Source organism: Panthera leo, chromosome E2 (assembly GCF_018350215.1).
Source record: "Panthera leo isolate Ple1 chromosome E2, P.leo_Ple1_pat1.1, whole genome shotgun sequence".
Classification (NCBI taxonomy): domain Eukaryota; kingdom Metazoa; phylum Chordata; class Mammalia; order Carnivora; family Felidae; genus Panthera; species Panthera leo.
Window position 1 is genome coordinate 14,376,884 of NC_056693.1, and position 16,842 is coordinate 14,393,725.

General features: G+C 58.8%; 3 protein-coding genes across 6 annotated transcripts in view; all 3 read left to right on the forward strand.

The window, feature by feature from the left end:
• The window catches only part of AKT2 (AKT serine/threonine kinase 2), a 63,773-nt gene extending 60,019 nt beyond the window's left edge, over window positions 1-3,754 (forward strand). For 3 of the 4 annotated variants that reach the window (XM_042920726.1, XM_042920725.1, XM_042920727.1), the window contains 4 exons: window positions 98-312; window positions 790-877; window positions 980-1,082; window positions 2,104-3,754. In XM_042920726.1, the coding sequence (XP_042776660.1) occupies window positions 98-312; window positions 790-877; window positions 980-1,082; window positions 2,104-2,183 (486 nt within the window). In that variant the 3' untranslated portion in view covers window positions 2,184-3,754. Of the gene's footprint in view, window positions 1-97; window positions 313-691; window positions 759-789; window positions 878-979; window positions 1,083-2,103 lie in introns of those variants that run through there. The other variant, XM_042920728.1, reaches the window with a different exon arrangement.
• A 4,478-nt stretch (window positions 3,755-8,232) lies between these two features.
• LOC122208918 (cyclin P) lies at window positions 8,233-12,139 on the forward strand. Its single transcript, XM_042920366.1, has 7 exons — window positions 8,233-8,289; window positions 8,419-8,616; window positions 9,887-9,976; window positions 10,054-10,209; window positions 10,739-10,897; window positions 10,974-11,125; window positions 11,974-12,139. The coding sequence occupies exons 1-7, from the start codon at window positions 8,233-8,235 to the stop codon at window positions 12,137-12,139; spliced, it is 978 nt and encodes a 325-aa protein (XP_042776300.1).
• Window positions 12,140-14,558: 2,419 nt separating this feature from the next.
• Window positions 14,559-16,712, forward strand: TTC9B (tetratricopeptide repeat domain 9B). Its single transcript, XM_042919669.1, has 3 exons — window positions 14,559-14,973; window positions 15,522-15,704; window positions 16,585-16,712. Exons 1-3 carry the CDS (start codon window positions 14,559-14,561, stop codon window positions 16,710-16,712), a joined length of 726 nt encoding a protein of 241 aa, XP_042775603.1.
• Window positions 16,713-16,842: the final 130 nt, after the last annotated feature.

Consider the following 16,842-nt stretch of genomic DNA (forward strand, 5'->3'; position numbering starts at 1 on the left):
CAGGCAGCGCCATGTCCCTCCGTGGGTCCCTCTCAGCCCCGCTGCCCGGCAGGCGTGTGCCCGGCCCCTCACCGCCCCTCCCCGCTCACCTGCTCAGGTGCTGGAGGACAACGACTACGGCCGCGCGGTGGACTGGTGGGGGCTGGGCGTGGTCATGTACGAGATGATGTGCGGCCGCCTGCCCTTCTACAACCAGGACCACGAGCGCCTCTTCGAGCTCATCCTCATGGAGGAGATCCGTTTCCCACGCACACTGAGCCCTGAGGCCAAGTCCCTGCTTGCTGGGCTGCTTAAGAAGGACCCCAAGCAGAGGTGAGGGCTGGAGTCTGTCCCGCCCGGCCCCGTGCTACCTGTTGCGCTGTCCCCTCGCTCGGAGGGGGCCAAGTCCACAGGCGCACGCCTGTGTGTCATCCCCACGGCGCCTCCACTAGTCCCCGCAGCTTGGGCCCTGGTGGGGGACTCGCTTGGGGCCAGGCCGTCCTTAGCGCCCTGTCCGCACTGCCTCGTTCTTTGGGCATGCCGAGGGTCACGGCAGCCCTGAGCCTCGCCGAGGGTGGCCGAGGCCACCCTCTCGGCTCCTGTTCTGGACTCGGAGTCCTGGGTCGGGATCCCCTGGGGCTGTGACCCAGGGCTGAGAGCCCCTTCCCTGAACCATGGTTTCCTCCTGTGTGGAATGGTGGTCTGTGGCCAGGACAGAATCACTAGAGGTCGCTCAGGGCCTGCGCTGAAGGCCCGTCTCCCAGAAGCCGCTGGCCCGGGAGGCGGGTACTCATGGCCATCTCTGCCCAGGCTCGGCGGGGGGCCCAGCGATGCCAGGGAGGTCATGGAGCACAGGTTCTTCCTCAGCGTCAACTGGCAGGACGTGGTGCAGAAGAAGGTGAGCCCCACGCCCACCCGCTCCTGCAGTGCCCCTCGAGGGTGATCTTGGCCAAGGCCTCCCATCCCCTGGGTCCTGAGTCTGGGTTCCTTCCCTCCGCAGCTCCTGCCACCCTTCAAACCTCAGGTCACCTCTGAGGTTGACACAAGGTACTTTGACGACGAGTTCACCGCCCAGTCCATTACAATCACACCCCCGGACCGCTGTGAGTGTCTGAGGCCCTCCCCCCGTGGGCCCGGCTGGGTATGGAGGGGTGGGGTCTGCCCTTGACCCAGTTCCGGGGAGGAAGCTTGTAGGCCCCCTCCCCGTGTCTGGGCAGTTTGCCAGCGGTTGGCTCGAAGGGCTTTTGGCTGTTGGTCTGTGCACCTTTACACCCAGTGAGGGTCGCCGGGAGCCATTGGCCACGGCACATTCCAGAGCTCAGCGGGGAGGGGTCTGGGCAGGAGACACAGGAAGTTGTCACTGCTGGGATGGCACATTCATTAATTGTCTTTCCAAATTGCCCATGTCTTTGGGGCTGGATTGGTTCGTTGATTCTCACCCACCCAGTGCTGGGCTGTGCTGGGGACAGCAGTGACTGGGCCCTGCCTTGAGGGAGCTTCAGGCCTGGTGGGGTGACAGCCCAGAGTGGTCAGGTCGAGGGTATAGAAGCCCAGGGACTGGGGAAACCCAGAGGAAATGCCTGACCTGGCCTGCGAGTGAGTCAGCGGGGGGCTACCTGGAGGAGGTGCGGTGGGGGGGGGGGGGGTGGTGGGAGGCCTGGGCAGCTGAGCCAAGTTCCTGGCGGAAGGAATGGCACTCGGGAATGAGAGTCCAGGATGGAGTGTTGCAGAAGCTGGGGTAGAGGGGGTATGGGGCCAGAGTAAGAGGATCTTGGGGGCCGTTGGAAGGAGTGGGAACTTGCTTCATGGGGAGCGACGGAGAGGTTTTGTGCAGGAGGGGGACAGGGTTGCCTCCGGGCCCTCCGAAGCCCCTCTGGCTGTGCGTGGGGGCTGGATCGGCGGGGACGGCAGCGGGGCGGGGGCCAAGGGTCTAGGCTAGACCAGAGTGTGGCACCGGAGGGGAGGGTCTCACCGATGGCCCACCGGCTGGGGGTTCCCGCCACCTGCACCCCTTCCTGAGGCTGGGCCCCCGCGGCCCCCTTGCCCGCTCCCGGGGGTGTGGTCGGGGTGCCGGGCCATCTGCAGGCCCGTTCTCTCCGATCCACCTCCCACTGCCCCCCACAGATGACAGCCTGGGCTCCCTCGAACTGGACCAGCGGACCCACTTCCCCCAGTTCTCCTACTCAGCCAGCATCCGCGAGTGAGCAGAGCCGTCTGCTGCCACCACCGCCGCGGGACACGCACGGCTGCCATCACCGCCCGGGGGCTTTTCTCTTGTTTTTAAACTTTTTATTTTTGCCTTTTTTGTTTGCATCCCCATCTCTCACCTGCTCACCCCCATTTCCAGTTTTTTCTTCAGCCCTCTGCCAAACTCACCTCAGCGGTCCCAGCGGCCCTGCCTCCAGGATCCTGTCCTGTCCTGTCCTCACCTCTGTGCTCAGACCAGGCTTTGGGAGACTCTCCGCTGGAGGGATTCCGGTTTTTAATCAACACGAGCCCCAGGGAGGGGCGAAGCGTGGGGCTGTGGGTCCTGCCTGAATTTCTGGCCAGGCGCCTGCAGGCAGTCTGCCTCTGTCAGAGGTCGCCTTCTCGTGGGACACCTCAGGGGACACCTTGTGGGACATGATGCCCCGCGGACAGTGCCCCGGTGCTGCCTTCCGTGCCCTGCTGTTAGGCTCAGAGCGGCCTGGCTCGGGTAGCCCAGCCCCTCATCCCACAGGGGCAGAAAAGCAATAATGTCTAGGGACAGGCTGGGGCCTTTGGAAGGTACGGGATTGGGGGTCCAGGGCTCCCTCGTGTGGTTGGGGGATGGGCACTGCCTCCTTGCCCCGCCTTCCCCAGCCTCCCAAGCTGCTCTCCTGACCCTGTGGATGAGGCAGGAGGAACATTTGGGGACTGGCCTCCCCGCCACCCAGTCCTGTGCCTTACTAGGGCTTCCTTCCAGCTGGCCTTAACTCCCGCTGCACCCCGGGCCCAGCCCCAGCTCTTTCCAAGGATGGGGGCTGGGATCACCCCCTTCTTTCCGCCTGGGGCGGAGGGGTGCCAGCCCCGGCTGTTACACATCTCGCACCAAGACAGTATTGGGCCCCATGGACTGGGGTCGAAGAGGGGGTGGGGTGGGGGGTCTCTGGTACGTACTGGGGTGGGGGCCTCTGAGAAGGGGAGGCTCCAGGGCCCCTTTCTACCCCCCCGCCTCTGGGCCCCACGTTCTGCAGCCTTAAGGTGAACATGTGTCAGTGCTGTGGGCACGGGGGTACGTGCCTCAGACTGTGTGTGTTTGTGGATGTCCCTCTGCATCCCGGACTTGGATGCACACGGGCGTGTGTGTGTGTGCGTGCGTGCGTGCACATGTGTTGGGTATGTGTGCGTGAGGGCAAGCGTGTCTCGGCCTTGAGTGTGTGGTGTGTGTGGGCTTGGGCCCTGTCCCCGGGCCTGAGCATTTCATCCCGAGGGAGGGGTGCTGGCCCAGCAGGAGGACCACACCTGGGATCCATTTGCTGCCCACTCTCCCTCCCATCCCCCCCCACCACCCAACATCTCTCGGTGTGTGGAATTTAGTTGTGGTTTTGATCTCCCTGCCCCACCTCCTGTACTAGGTAGTTCCGAGAGAGACATCCTAGGGTGGGGTGAGGGTTGGTTTGGGTGGGTGGGGGGTCTTTTTCCTTTCTGTGTGCGTATGTCCTTCTATCTGACAATTCTCTGTCCTCCCCACTGGCCTTCCCCCTTCCTCCCATTTGTACGGTACAAGCAATAAAGACACTCGTTTCAGACCGGGGCCCACCGCCCTGGGCCGTTACTTGCCTGCGGAGCCCGGCCCCACTGACCTGCCCCTAGGACCTGTGTGTCGTGCCCGGGCCTGGCCATCTGGAGCTGTGTCCCCTCGGGCTGCAGGGCGCGGGCGGGTGGCTGGGCCTCCGTGTGGGTGCCGCTGTGGGTGGGAGCCGCTGAGGACTTTGGGAAGCTGCCCGGGCCTGGGCTGTGGCTCCGGCGGGCAGAGGCCATTCCCAGTCTTCAGAAGCTGCCTGGGCTAAAATGGGGAGGGGGCGGTTTGGAGGGATTGGGGGGGGGGTGGTTGGCTGGCTCTGAAAGGGGAGGACATGCGAGGCGCCCCTGAGCCCTGGGAGTGCAGGTGTGGGAGTGGATGCCCTTCCCGTGACCCTGGAGTCCCAGGGCCGGGCATCACATGCAGTCCCCTTCTCCCCATTTATGCCAAACCAGGGAGCCTCGAGGCCCCCCGATTCCAACACAGAATCCTTGGCGTATGAATGGGAGTCGAGGTGGATGCCTCTGGTTTGGTCACAGCCCTCCCCCAGCTCTGGGACCCTCTGAGAGCTTGTCCCCTTTACCTTGTGGTTCCCGAGCTTGAACCGCCCTTCCCGCACCTTGGGACCAGGGCTGCCCTGGCACAGATGAATTTGGTGTCCGATTTCGCCAGGTGTTAGGGCTGCTTCGCACGCGTGGAGTCCTTGAGATCTTGAGTGAGGGCAGCAGAGAAAACTCAGGGCCAGTTTAGACTCGGGAAGGCGTGGCCGTTTCTTACTTCACGTGGACTTTATTATTTATTTAACTACAAAAGCATGTGCTGGTGCTTATAAGACCAGCAGCAGTAGAAGCTTCTAAAGAAGAGCCTTCTACTTTTCCCTCCAGTCAAGGCTCCGGAGGCAGCCGGTGTCAGTTCCTTCTCTCCTCCTCTCCCCGCCCCACTCCAAGGAAATCCTGAGCCTACCTCAGTCCGATAGATCACCTCGCGGTCCCTGGTCCCTGGTCCCCGGCTCTGGGCCCACAGGCTAGCGAACACTTCCCTCGGGCGAACATAGATTCCCCAGATGTAGTGGTGCTTCCTTCTGTAGAACTTTTTCCCAAAGGGAGTTTCAGGTGGAAGAGTTTTAATAAAATTTTACCAATTGGAAAATTTTAATTTTGAGTGGATTACTTTGTCTTTTGTCATGTATGTGTGTGAGAGTGAATAATGCAAGCAACACCGAAGTACGAGGAAGGAAAAGCGAAAATCCACGCAGATCCCAGGCCCTGCATGCCCTTCCTGGCATTCTCGTTGGCACCATAAAAAGGCTCTTTCCCTTTGGTGTTGTGTTGTCCCAGTTAATAATGCCAAGTCCCCGGGCTACACCTGCCACCTTTTCCCAATGCTCCTGCCGACACATGAACGTTACTAGGGTGGGCTGGTCCCTGGTGAAATGAGTCTCTCCCTCTGCATTTTGGGGACCTTGCTTCATGAGGCTCCTCTCACGAGGCAGGTATGCCTCACCCGATCCAGACCCCCCTAGTTGACAATTTACTCGGTCTGCAGATGTTTTGCTGCTACTGACGGTGCTGTAATAAACCTTAAGGATCCATCTTTCTGGCACTTTTGTGGCCCACGTTCCCGGGTGGCTGTATTTTAACACGTGTCCGATAGTTTTCCGGAAAACGTGTGGTGATTTACAGATTTTTAACTTTATTTTGTAAGCAACTGCAGGCTCATAGAAGAACACTTTCAGAAATAGTACTAAGATGATTCTAGGCCTGGGGCACCTCGTAGTGCCCCAAAGTAAGGGCTTGCTCAAACCCCAGAAAAGCAGGGGCGCCCGGGTGGCTCAGTCGGTTAAGCGTCTGACTCTTTCTTGGTTTTGGCTCAGGGCGTGACTTCAAAGTTCGTGAGTTCGAGCCCCCAATCGGGCTCTGTGCTGACAGCGAGGAGCCTGCTTGGAATTCTCTCTCCCTCTGTCTCTGCCCCTCCCCACCTCACGCTATCTCTGTCTCTCTCAAATAAATAAAGAAACTTAAAAAACCTGCAAAGCAGAGCCTTACTGATAGGGGTATGTGAAGGCATACAGGAGCGGATGGAAAGTGCTCCCACTGGGCAAAGTTGAAAGTACGTCCAGCAACAAAAATAGCACAGTCCTGGGTTACACCCAGAGTCACAATAAACAAGTTGGCATGGAGATAAATGGTAAATGGTGCAAACGGACACGTGTACAGAATTCCAGGTCATTTCTGTAGAATTTCTGTAAGTACCGTGCCTTCAAGGAGGGGGGAGCATAGCCCCCCATTCCTTACGTGTGGGCTGCAAAGTGACTTCCTTCCGAAGTGGATGGTATAGAAAGGGGGGGAGCGACTTCTCAGTGGAGAAACCTGACAAACACTGTATCAGTGTTTTGAAGGAGAGAGAGAGAGAGAGAGAGCATGGGCGGGGGGAGGAGCAGAGAGAGAGGGAGACCGAATCCGAAGCAGGCTCCAGGCTCTGAGCCATCAGCACAGAGCCCAACGCAGGGCTCGAACTCACGAGCTGTGAGATCATGATCTGAGCCGAAGTCGGACGCTTAACTGGCTGAGCCACCCAGGTGCCCCCAAGTGTCTGACTCTTAATCTCAGCTCAGGTCTTGCTAGATCTCAAGTATTGAGAGTTCAGACCCCGTGTTGGGCTCCCACACTGGACATGAAGCCTACTCAAAAAAAAAAAAAAAAAAAAAAAGTGCAAGGAATTCTCATCTACCCTTCATGCAGGTTCCTGTGACATTTTATGATTATTCCCTCCTTCTTCCCCTTCATATTTACATGTGCTCCCTAAAACAAGAACATTCTCTTACATGACCACAGTTCAATTATCAAGGTCAGGAAGTTAATATTGAAACACCCCTCTTCTCTCAGATCTTTATCAGATTTGACCAGTGGTCACAGCAAAATAAAAATGACCTGGCTAACGACTGCCACGTTGCGTTCAGTTGCGGGGGCACTTTACAGAATGTCCCCCACTGAGAGTTTGTTGCCCGATGTTTCCTCACGGTTCTATTCAAGCTAGACAGGGATTTTGACAGGGATTGACAGGGATTTTCAGAGATGATGTGCCCTTCTCGGTGCACCTTCTCGAGAGGCACACGAGATTCTGTCCCATGACTGAAGGTGGGGTCTGTCACATCTCTCTGCTGTAAAGTTACTACATGCCCTTTGTAGTTAGTGTCTTGTGTAGAGGTGCTCTGAAAATGTAAATATCTAGATTTTGTCCAAGTGTTCAGGCAAAGGGAACGACACGCACAAAGGCCCTGGGGCCGGCGGGTGCCTGGTGTGTTTGGGGAACACGAAGAGGCCGGGGGCGGTGGGGGTGCGTCAAAGGGAATAGAGGGGGATGGGGAAGGAAACGAGGTTAGAGAGCTAACAGTGGGCCGAAGGGGTCTTGTGGCCAAGGTATGGAGCTTGGGTTTTATTGTCTGACAGGGAGCTGTTAGTTCAGCATCTCACAATCCTCTCTCTGCTCATGTTTCCAGGCTTTCTGCCCTGCCAGAGCCTGAAAATAGCAATCCCTTTCCTGCCTCAGTGCCTTTGCTCATGCTGTTTCCACCACTTGGAATATTCCGGTCCTCCACGCACCCCACCTTTGCATTCCCGGCTCGTCTTTCGGGTTTCACTCCAACATCACCTCATCAGGTCCTCGCAAGCCACTGTTTGTAAATTATATCCAGCCTGTTCACTTACTCATCCAACAACTATTTCTTGAGGACCTGCCACGCGCCAAACCCTGTTCTCGGCACTGGGAATACAGCAATCAACACAAAACAAAACAGAAGGCAAGCCTTGCACTCATGGGGTTCCCATCCTAGTCAGGAGAGAGTAACGAAGATGAGGCGGTAAGTGCTCACGAGAGAACAAGTGTGAAGAACGGAGATAGGAAATTCTCAGGATGGCGTTTTTCACAGAGGAGGTAACATCTGAGTAAACACCTTAAATGAGAGATGTGAGGGAAGCGCATTTCAGGCAAGGGGAACAGCGAGTGCGAAGGTGCTGGGGTAGGAGCGTGCCTCGCGTGGGTGAGAACGAGCCAGGAGGCCGGTGTGGCAGGAGACATGAGGCGGGTGGGGAGGTTGGGCGACGAGCTCCAAGGTGCGTGGGGCTGGTGGGGAGGATAATATAGGACGTCATGGACTTTCCCATTGAGATGGGAGACTCGGTGGCGTTGTGAACAGGGGCAGGGTGGGATCTGACTTGGGCGTGCACCGGATCCCTTCTGGCTGAATGGGGGTGACAGACTACAGGGGATGGGGACCGGGGAGCAGCGAGGAGGTGGCTGCGCCAGCCCAGACTGACCACTTACACGTTTGGAAACAATCCCTACTTTGCAGCTGAGGAAAGGGAGGCTCGGAGGGGCTGTTCCCGATCACATAGTTAGTAGCAGGAAGAGGATTTGACTCCAGCTGCCTGACCTTAGGTTTGGAGGGGCGTTCGCCATTGCCTCCGCACCTGCCCGGGTGCTCGGCACGCATGCGTGCAGGCACGTTTAAAGCGCCCGCCACAGGTCCTCAGCTCCGGCGGGAAGAGGTGGGCGCTGGGCTCGGGTCTCGACGCCAGCCTGGAGGATGCTGGTGAGAGGCAGCAGTTAGGGTCCCCCCCCCCCCCCCCGGGCCTGTCTCCGGGGCGCTGACTCCAGACCCCTCCTCTCTCCTGCAGAGTCCCGCTGCCTCGCCCGACCCCGAGCCTCCGAGCGTCCCGGTCCCCGACAGCATCCGCGAGGGCGCGAGCGTGTCTCCAGGACGCCAGGCGCGGCCCCCGGGGCCCTGCGTGCCGCCCGGGCTGGCGGAGGCTCTGAGCGCGCTGGGACTGGCGGGAGAGCGCGAGTACGCTGGGGACATCTTCGCCGAAGTCATGGTGAGCGCAGCAGAGGGGTGCGGGTTTGACGAGGCTCAGGCTGGCCCACCCCACGAGCCTTCCGGAACGCCCGGCTGCCTGCAGCCCCTCCTTTGCTAGTGCACGGCCCCTCCCGCTTGTCTCTGACATGTATTCGCTTACAAACACTTAGCGGTTTCTCACCAAATGTTTTTGAGCATATTCCCGGCCCTGGGGATGCTGTCATGAACAACATAGTCTGCTGTCATTGTGGACAGCCAAGCCGATGTAGGCAGTCACTGCAGAAAGGCCCCCGAGTCCAAAGTGCAGGCTTTGGACAAGTGAGTCCAAAGTCCGCGGTGAGTCCAAAGTGAGGCAAGTGAGTCCAAAGTCCGCAGATACCTGTGCAAGATAGGCACTGTCGGGAGAAACACCGCAGGGATGAATTTATTCAAGAAGCATCTTGTGAGTTCTCTCTCCCCAGCCAGGGACTCTTCTAGGAACTGAGATACAGCTGTGATCCAGAGAGAAATCCCTGCCCTTGTGGTGCCAGCAGCCTAGGGAGGCAAACTGACAAAACACACAAGGAAACACCAGGTTATCTCCAGACTGAAAATACCGAGAGGGAGTGCAATGGGTGTAGGGAGAATTCTGTGTAGGAAAGCTGAGCTGAGGTTTGAAGGGCTGAGGAATCGACAATGCAGGGAGCTGGGGAAGGATCGTGCAAATGCCCTGGGGTGGGAATGAGCGTGGCATAGTCTAGGGCTAGAGAAGGCTGAGGTAGCTGGAGTGTGGGTTGTGAGGGGAGACAAGGGAAGAGGTGGTGGTGTTGGCACTGGGGGGAGGGGGGTCAGAGGCGGGGGGGGGGGGGCAGTGCCTGAGAGTCAGAAAGCAGTTAGGGTTTTCTCCTGAGGGTCCTGGCAGCCATGAAAGGGTTTTAAGCTGGGGAGTTCCTTGGCCAGTTTTGTATTTTAGAAAGACCCTTGGGGGGAGGATCTGAGAATGAGTGGAGGGCTGGTGACCACTAGTGGTCTGGAAACCCAGGGGTTGATGCTTAGGAGGACCCGTGGCCATGAGGGCTACAGACTGGAGAGGTGGATAGGGAGGCGTCCGGAACAAAGTCCAAGGCTCTAATGGGGACAAGGAATAGAGGCACATTTGGAGAAGACTGGAGGCCGGTTTCGGGGGTGCGCGGCGGGGCACTCACGCTTCCTCCAGTCGGTGCGAGGAGGCTGCTGCACTTAGGGCCGGAGCTCAGGCGAGAAGCCGAAGCACAGGTGTGGAGAGTGAGGCTGTCCCTGCCCAACCCCAGGTGTGCCACGCGCTGCCCCGGAGGGCCCTGCCCCGCGCTGTGACCCCGGAGATGCGCGCGCTGGTGGTGGACTGGCTGATCCAGGTGCACGTACGTATCCGGGAGGGGGCAGGGCTGGGCCGGCGTCGCAGCCTAGATCCCCGGTGGTCACTCACGCCCCTCCCCAGGAGTACCTGGGCCTGGCGGGGGACACGCTCTACCTGGCGGTGCACCTGCTCGATGCCTACCTGCGCGCCGGCAGAGTGCGCCTCCAGCGCCTGCAGCTGCTGGGCGTGGCCTGCCTGTTCGTGGCCTGCAAAATGGAGGAACGCGTGCTTCCCGAGGTACTTCCGGAGTGGGGCCTGGGAGGGTGGAAGCCTCTCTCGCCTCGTCGCGGATGAAACGCCTAGCGTGTGCCGAGCTAGCGCTTTACTCACTCTTGGAATCCCAGCGTATCTGTATGAGGTCAGGGCTACCACGGTGTCCCTTTACCGGAGGAGGAGACTGAGGCCCAGGGAAAGACATTTTGCCCAAAACAGGTGGGACTTGCAGTCAGTCTTGAACAACGGTCGTTGTGGCCCTTGAGTAGTTCCAGCCGGTGCCTTATCAGAGCTGCCTGGTGAAGTAGAGAGGACTATTTCCGTTTTATAGACGAGGAAACGGAGTCTCAGAGCTTCAGTGATGTCCTTGTCACACAGTAAGACTCGAACCCAGGTCTGATTCTGAAGCCTGTGCTCTCCATGGCTTCCAGACAACAAATCAATGGCCCCACTTTACAGACTAGGAAATCGAGGTCCAGAACGGAGACTGAAGCGCTGCAGGGCAGGGGTCCGAGACTCCCCCACGTCTTCTCCCCACCCCCCCAACCCGCAGTGTGCCTCCCTCTGCCTCCTGGGCGCTGGCTCCTTCTCGCGGGCCGAGCTCCTGCGCGCAGAGCGCCGCATCCTGAGCCGCTTGGATTTCCGGCTGCACCACCCGGGCCCCTTACTCTGCCTCGGGCTCCTCGCCGCGCTGGCCGGGAGCGGCCCCCAGGTGCGGGGCAAGGGGGGCAGGGGCGTGGCTTGTATGGGGGTAGGGGCGTGGCCTCATCTCCCCGGGGCTTTGGCAGGTGACGCTCTTTGCCACCTACTTTCTGGAGCTGTCTCTGCTGGAGGCCGAGGCAGCGGGATGGGAGCCGGGTCCGCGCGCAGCTGCGGCGCTGAGCCTGGCGCATCGCTTGCTCGACGGGGCGGGCTCAGGCCTGGAGCCGGCGCTTTACAGGTATGGCTCCAGGGACCTACATTCCTGGTCAGTCTTTATTTTTCTACTTAAAAAAAAATTTTTTTTAATGTTTATTTTTGAGCGAGACAGAGACAGAATGCGAGTGGGTTGGGTCAGAGAGAGAGGGAGGCACAGAATCCGAAGCAGGCTCCAGGCTCCAAGCTGCCAGCACAGACCCTGACGCGGGGCTCAAACTCACAAACTGACCTGATCATGACCTGAGCTGAAGTCGGACGCTCAGCCCACCGAGGCACCCAGGCGCCCCTTCCCGGTCACAGTCTTTACCGTCTCAGAGAATGAGAGACCTTGGAGCCAGGGGAGGGGGTGCACCCAGACTTGATTTTTCTGGATGTGAGAAAATGGTGTGCCTGTCTAGTCTGGGGGTGTCCGAGAATGAGGTGTTTGTCTAGATTTGGGGACTCTTAACCTTGCCCCAGGGTGGAAGATAGAGCATCTTCCTGGCCTCGGAAGATCCTAACTGCGTCCCAAGGTTGAGAATGAGAGGTTGGCCAACCTCGAGTCCCCCAGCTGCCCCTCTGGCCGCAAATGGGGTGTCCAGAGGGGTGCCCCCCTTCCTCTCTATCAACCATTTAACTGGATGCCAGGGAGATCCCTTTTTCGCCCAGCCCTCCCTCTACCCCCCACCCTCCGGGGTAGAGCTGGATGTCTGTCCACCTTCAGCCCCCCTCCTGCTCTCCACTGGCCTCGTCCTGCGGGGGAGAATCGGGGGTCTGCTCGTCCTCGGCGCCCTCCAGGCCAACCTCCCGAGACCCCCTGATTGGTCCGAGGACAGGTCGTCTTCACCGCTGCCCCTGCCCCGCCTCAGTTTCTCCGTCTCCCCGCCGCAGCCCCGCGGAGCTGCGCCCGCTCGAGCCGTGCATGGCCCGCGCCGCGCTCCGAGGCCCCGCGCCCGGCCGCGCAGCCACCTTCCTCAAGTACGCGCGGCCCCAGCTCCAGGGCACCAGCCTCGCCGCCGCCCGCTTGCTCCGCCGCCCCCAGCCCGGGCCTCCCTGAGTCTGGACACCCCATCAAAAAAAGACTCTCCTTGTTTATCCTTCTCCCAGTTCAATAAAAGAGGTTTTTTTTTTTTAAATTCTGAGCGCTCTCTGTCCTCGTTGGTCGAATTCCGACCCCTCTCTCGCTTTTGATTGGTCACTTTCCGGGCCTCTCATCTTTCTGATTGGATGTTCTTTACCAAGTCTCTTAATGGCGGCTGGGAGATACGAGGCGAATTCTGGACCTCTCCGCCAGGGGGCACTGGCGGCCTTCCGCAAGCGCGGCTCCGAGACCTAAAACTAGCATCCCAAGCGTAACCGCCTACTGGAGATAAACGGACAGAGACGCTGCAATCTGAATGGCTCTTGGTCTCAAGCTGAGAAGAAACTGGGAGGGATGGGGACTGTGGGAAGCTGAGAACACCTGTCCCAGCCATAAGGAATGCTACCTCGATGTTGCCAGATTTTCAGATTTTGTTCAAGTGTAGCTGAACATCTACGGTTCCATAAGTATCTCTACGTTTATAAGTTAGCAACAAATTCACTATTTTTTAATGGTTGGACAAACCCAACCCATCACATATAATATGCTGGCCTGTGAGAGTCATCAGTCTGGGGTAGTATGGGTCTTTGATAGCAAGTGTTCTATAAATAGGATCTGATTTACTTAACCCCTGAAGAGCCACAGTGTCAATGGGTATATTTATAGCACTGGCCTCATAGAGGTGTGATGAGAATGTGAGTTAATAAGTACATAGAACTTTAGGACAGTGCCTGACGGTAGGTGTTATGGAAATTGTTAGCACTACATCCTAGCAGAACTGTGAGATAGGTATGCTTGTCCCTTGTTTCTGCCGAGCCCCTGGCACCTAGCTATTTAGTAGGTGCTCAGAAAATATTTAAGTGCTGAGTTCAGGTTTGGACCTATAGGGTGGGACCTGCCATGTGGCCTCCAGAAAGAGGATGTGCGGTGGCAGGGTGAGGGGAGAGTGGAAATATAAGCTTGGTGCTTGGAGCTGAGGCCCAAACCAGGGTCTTGCAGGTGTGGGGGAGGGTGGGAATATATACAGTACCCGAAATTATTCATTCACTCATTCATTCAACAACTATACATGGGTGCTGACTCGGGGCCAGGCTCTTGACTGAGCCAGCCAGGTGCCCCTGGGGCCAGGCTGTTAAGATCATACACCTCACAGTCTCATGGGTGATAAGAAACAGGGGTTGTTAATTGCCCATTCCTGTGCCAGGCCCTGCGCCAAGTGCTTTACCTAAATAACATAATTCAGTCCCAACAACTACTCTGAAATACACTCACGTAGTATCCCCAGGTCACACAGGAGGAAGGCAGGGTGGAGGAGGATCAAGGAGCTTGGCCAAGGTCCCACCACCAAGTGAGCAGCTAAGGACAGTGGAAGATCAACCACCCCGCTCACCTGTTCACCCTGTTTTTCTCTCAAAAGCCTCTCACATGCTTCCTTCTCTGTGCATTATTGTGCCGCTCACTCCGGGCTGTCCCTTGTCTGCTTTCCCACTGTGTCTCCTCCCCAGACAGTGAACTCAGGACAAGAAGCAGATCTCTTTGGTTCATAGAGTGATCCCCTCCTCCAGGAAGCCTTCACTCACCGCCTCAGTCTAGGGCAGGCACCTCCTCTGGACCCTGACAACCTGTTGTGTCTCCCCCATCCAGGGCTCGACCCCTTGCCTGTGTCTCCCTATCCCACCCTGGCCACTTTGTCTGAGCTTCCCAGGTGAGCCCACTCTGGGCTGTCACTGTCGGGTCACTGGTCTGTCTCCCCATGAACTAGGGGCTCAGAGAGAGTAGGGTCCAAGGCTCTCTCAGTAGCTGCTCTTTCCCGGCATCACCCAGACCAGAACTGGTCACAGAAAATATATCAGTGAGTATTTGTTGCATAGATGAACAAATGGGTTTCCAAGCTGCTATCATTGTCTTATGTTACTGACGAGGATATAGAGTCCCAGGTAATTTGGGTGATGTGTCCAAGTGCTACAACTAGTGAGAAAATAAGCAGGGAATTGACTCTGGGCAGTCTGAGTCCCTAACCTGTGTTCTTATCCAAATATGGGAAATGACTAGGGGTCTGAAAACCAGCTTTCCAACGAGGTTGATATCTTCCTGCTCTTTCCCCAAGACTTGTCTTTTCCTTCTAGAAAGCTTTGGGAGCTTTGGGCATGGAGGAGGAGAGCAGGCAGGAGGGTGGGAGGTAAGGGGAGTGGTGGGAACAAGGGAGAGGCCGGCTGAAGAACTAGGGCTGGGGCTGATTTGGAGGATAGAATGGGAAAGTCCTGAGGGGGTTCTCTAGACCCATAGGGGGCAGGCGGAGTCGACTGCCGGAGGTGCGGGGGCGGAGAAAGGGTGGGGACCGGCCCCGCGGGGGGCGATGCGGTAGCTGCAGCGGCGGCCGCAGGAGTTTCCCACAATGCAGCGCGGCGCGCTGTCCCCGGTGCTGATGCTCAGCGCTGCCCCGGAGCCTCCGCCGCGCCCGCCTCCCGCCCTCTCCCCGCCGGGCCCGGGCCCCCGCCATGGCTCGGCTCGGCCCAGCCCTGCCCCAGAGCCGTCGGGAGGCCTGGGCGCGGCGCTCGACAGCAGCCTGCGGGCCGCCGTGGCGTTCAAGGCGGAGGGCCAGCGCTGCTACCGAGAGAAGAAGTTCCGGGAAGCCATCGGCAAGTATCACCGGGCACTGCTGCAGCTGAAGGCGGCGCAGGGAGCCCGCCCTGGAGGTCTGCCCGCCCCCGCCCCCGGGCCCGCCAGCAGCCCGGGGCCAGCCCGCCTCAGCGAGGAGCAGCGGCGCCTGGTGGAGAACACGGAGGTGGAATGTTATGACTCTCTCACGGGTACGGGGCCGTCGGGGGACGCATACGGGAGAGGAGTAGGGAGTGACGGGCAATCATGAAGCCTTGAGCGGGGGACTGGAGGCTTGCATGAAACAGACCTGGGGTCTGTGAAGGGAGACCCCAGAATTTATCAAGGAGAGGGGTTGGGGACGTAGGGGAACACAGGGATGGAAGGGCTGGGAGGCAAGAAATGGGCTCTGGGCTGTCACCTGCGAACCTCAGATGAGAAAATCTTACCCTGGATTACCGATTCAAGGCCCCACCCCTCACCTGAGATTGTGTTTAGTACTCTCCCCTGCAGAAACTTCCCAGCTAATTGCCCGGGACCGCTTGTCTGTTTTCGCGCCCTCTAGCGGCGGCGCAGAACGATTCTATCCCAATTGGTCAGAAGATTGGCGGCCCCGGTGGCCTGAGCAGTCCCTCAGGCCCGGCTCAGCCAAGGGAAAGGGCTGGGGCTTCCTGCAGCCTGAAGGCCAGGCTCCTAGCAGTCAGATGAGCTCTGGGGGTGCCGTCAGGCTCTGTGAGCACCGGTTCCGGTGTCCCCGCAGCCTGCCTGCTGCAGTCGGAGCTGGTGAACTACGAGCGGGTGCGCGAGTACTGTCTCAAGGTCCTGGAGAAGCAGCAGGGCAACTTCAAGGCCACCTACCGCGCTGGCATTGCCTTCTACCACCTGGGCGACTATGCACGCGCGCTGCGCTACCTGCAGGAGGCCCGCAGCCGGGAGCCCACAGGTGAGGGTGGACAAAGCAGGGAAAGGGGCTGGAGCAGAGGAAACAAGGGAACAAGGGAGGATCAGAGCCGAGCTGCTTCAAGGCAGTGCTGTGCCTCCTCCCCAGCATTCACCTCTCCATCCACCTACTCCTTACCCACCCACGCAGGCGCTCACCCCCCATTCACTCACCCATGTTCCTCTGACATCCACCCAACCACCTCCCATCGGTTCAGTCACTGACTCATCCTCAGCCTCCCACTCACCTACTCAGCCACTCCCTATCCACTCACCCCCCCACTCATTCATCCGCTCACGAACCCAACTCACTCACCTCTTCACCCCGGCGCTTCACCCACCCGCTACTTGTTGAGCACTCGCAGGGAGGCAGACCCCAGGGTGGGCAATGACAAGACGTTTGCAGGGGCGGGGGTGGGAGGGGCAGGTTTGGCCCAGGTGGAGGCTTGTTGCTTGCCCTCTGGGACATCACAGGGTGCACGTGTGTGTGTGTGGGGGGGGGGCGGTGCAGAGACAATAGTCTCGTATTGAGAGCCAATGAAAAGGGCGCACAACAGGTACAGGACACAGGGCTGTGGGGGCAGAGGCAAGACTGGTTTTCCTGGTGAGAGGTTTAGAGAGAACAGGCTTCTTGCAGATGTTACGGGAGGCTGGCGGGGGCGGGGAGGGAGTACGACAGAAGTCTGTGAGCAGAGGCATTCCTGGCAGAGGGCACAGCAAAAGCAAAAGAAATGCCCCCGTTCTGCCTGTTGTGGCTGGGGTTTTGGGGTAAAGGCTTTGGCAACAGTAGCTGTGCTTGGGGTTGGGGGCACTGAAGGCTGGGGACCATGAGGTGCGAGCTGCCCCAGGACACCCAGATAATGCTGTGCCCGCCTCCCCTGCAGACACCAATGTCCTGCACTACATCCAGCTGACCCAGCTGAAGATGAACCGTCGCAGCCTCCAGCGGGAAGACAGTGGGGCCGGGGCTGGGGCCGGGGCGGGGCCAGGGAATCGGGATGTCATAGGCTAAGGCCAACCTGGGGGACTGTCGCTACCCCCACTCCCACCTCACCATGTAACTTCCCCTGACTCACGTGTTTGCTGGTAAAGCACTTGTCACTGGTGACTGTAGCCTCTGTGTGGTGTCTTGTGGGGACGGG

Coding starts and splice junctions, on each gene's coding strand:
- LOC122208918 (XM_042920366.1), top strand. CDS start 8,233: ATGCGTGCAGGCACGTTTAAAGCGCCCGCCACAGGTCCTCAGCTCCGG. Junction 8,617..9,886: donor ACATCTTCGCCGAAGTCATG/GTGAGCGCAGCA, acceptor GCCCAACCCCAG/GTGTGCCACGCGCTGCCCCG. Junction 9,977..10,053: donor ACTGGCTGATCCAGGTGCAC/GTACGTATCCGG, acceptor GCCCCTCCCCAG/GAGTACCTGGGCCTGGCGGG.
- TTC9B (XM_042919669.1), top strand. CDS start 14,559: ATGCAGCGCGGCGCGCTGTCCCCGGTGCTGATGCTCAGCGCTGCCCCG. Junction 14,974..15,521: donor ATGTTATGACTCTCTCACGG/GTACGGGGCCGT, acceptor GTGTCCCCGCAG/CCTGCCTGCTGCAGTCGGAG. Junction 15,705..16,584: donor CCGCAGCCGGGAGCCCACAG/GTGAGGGTGGAC, acceptor CCTCCCCTGCAG/ACACCAATGTCCTGCACTAC.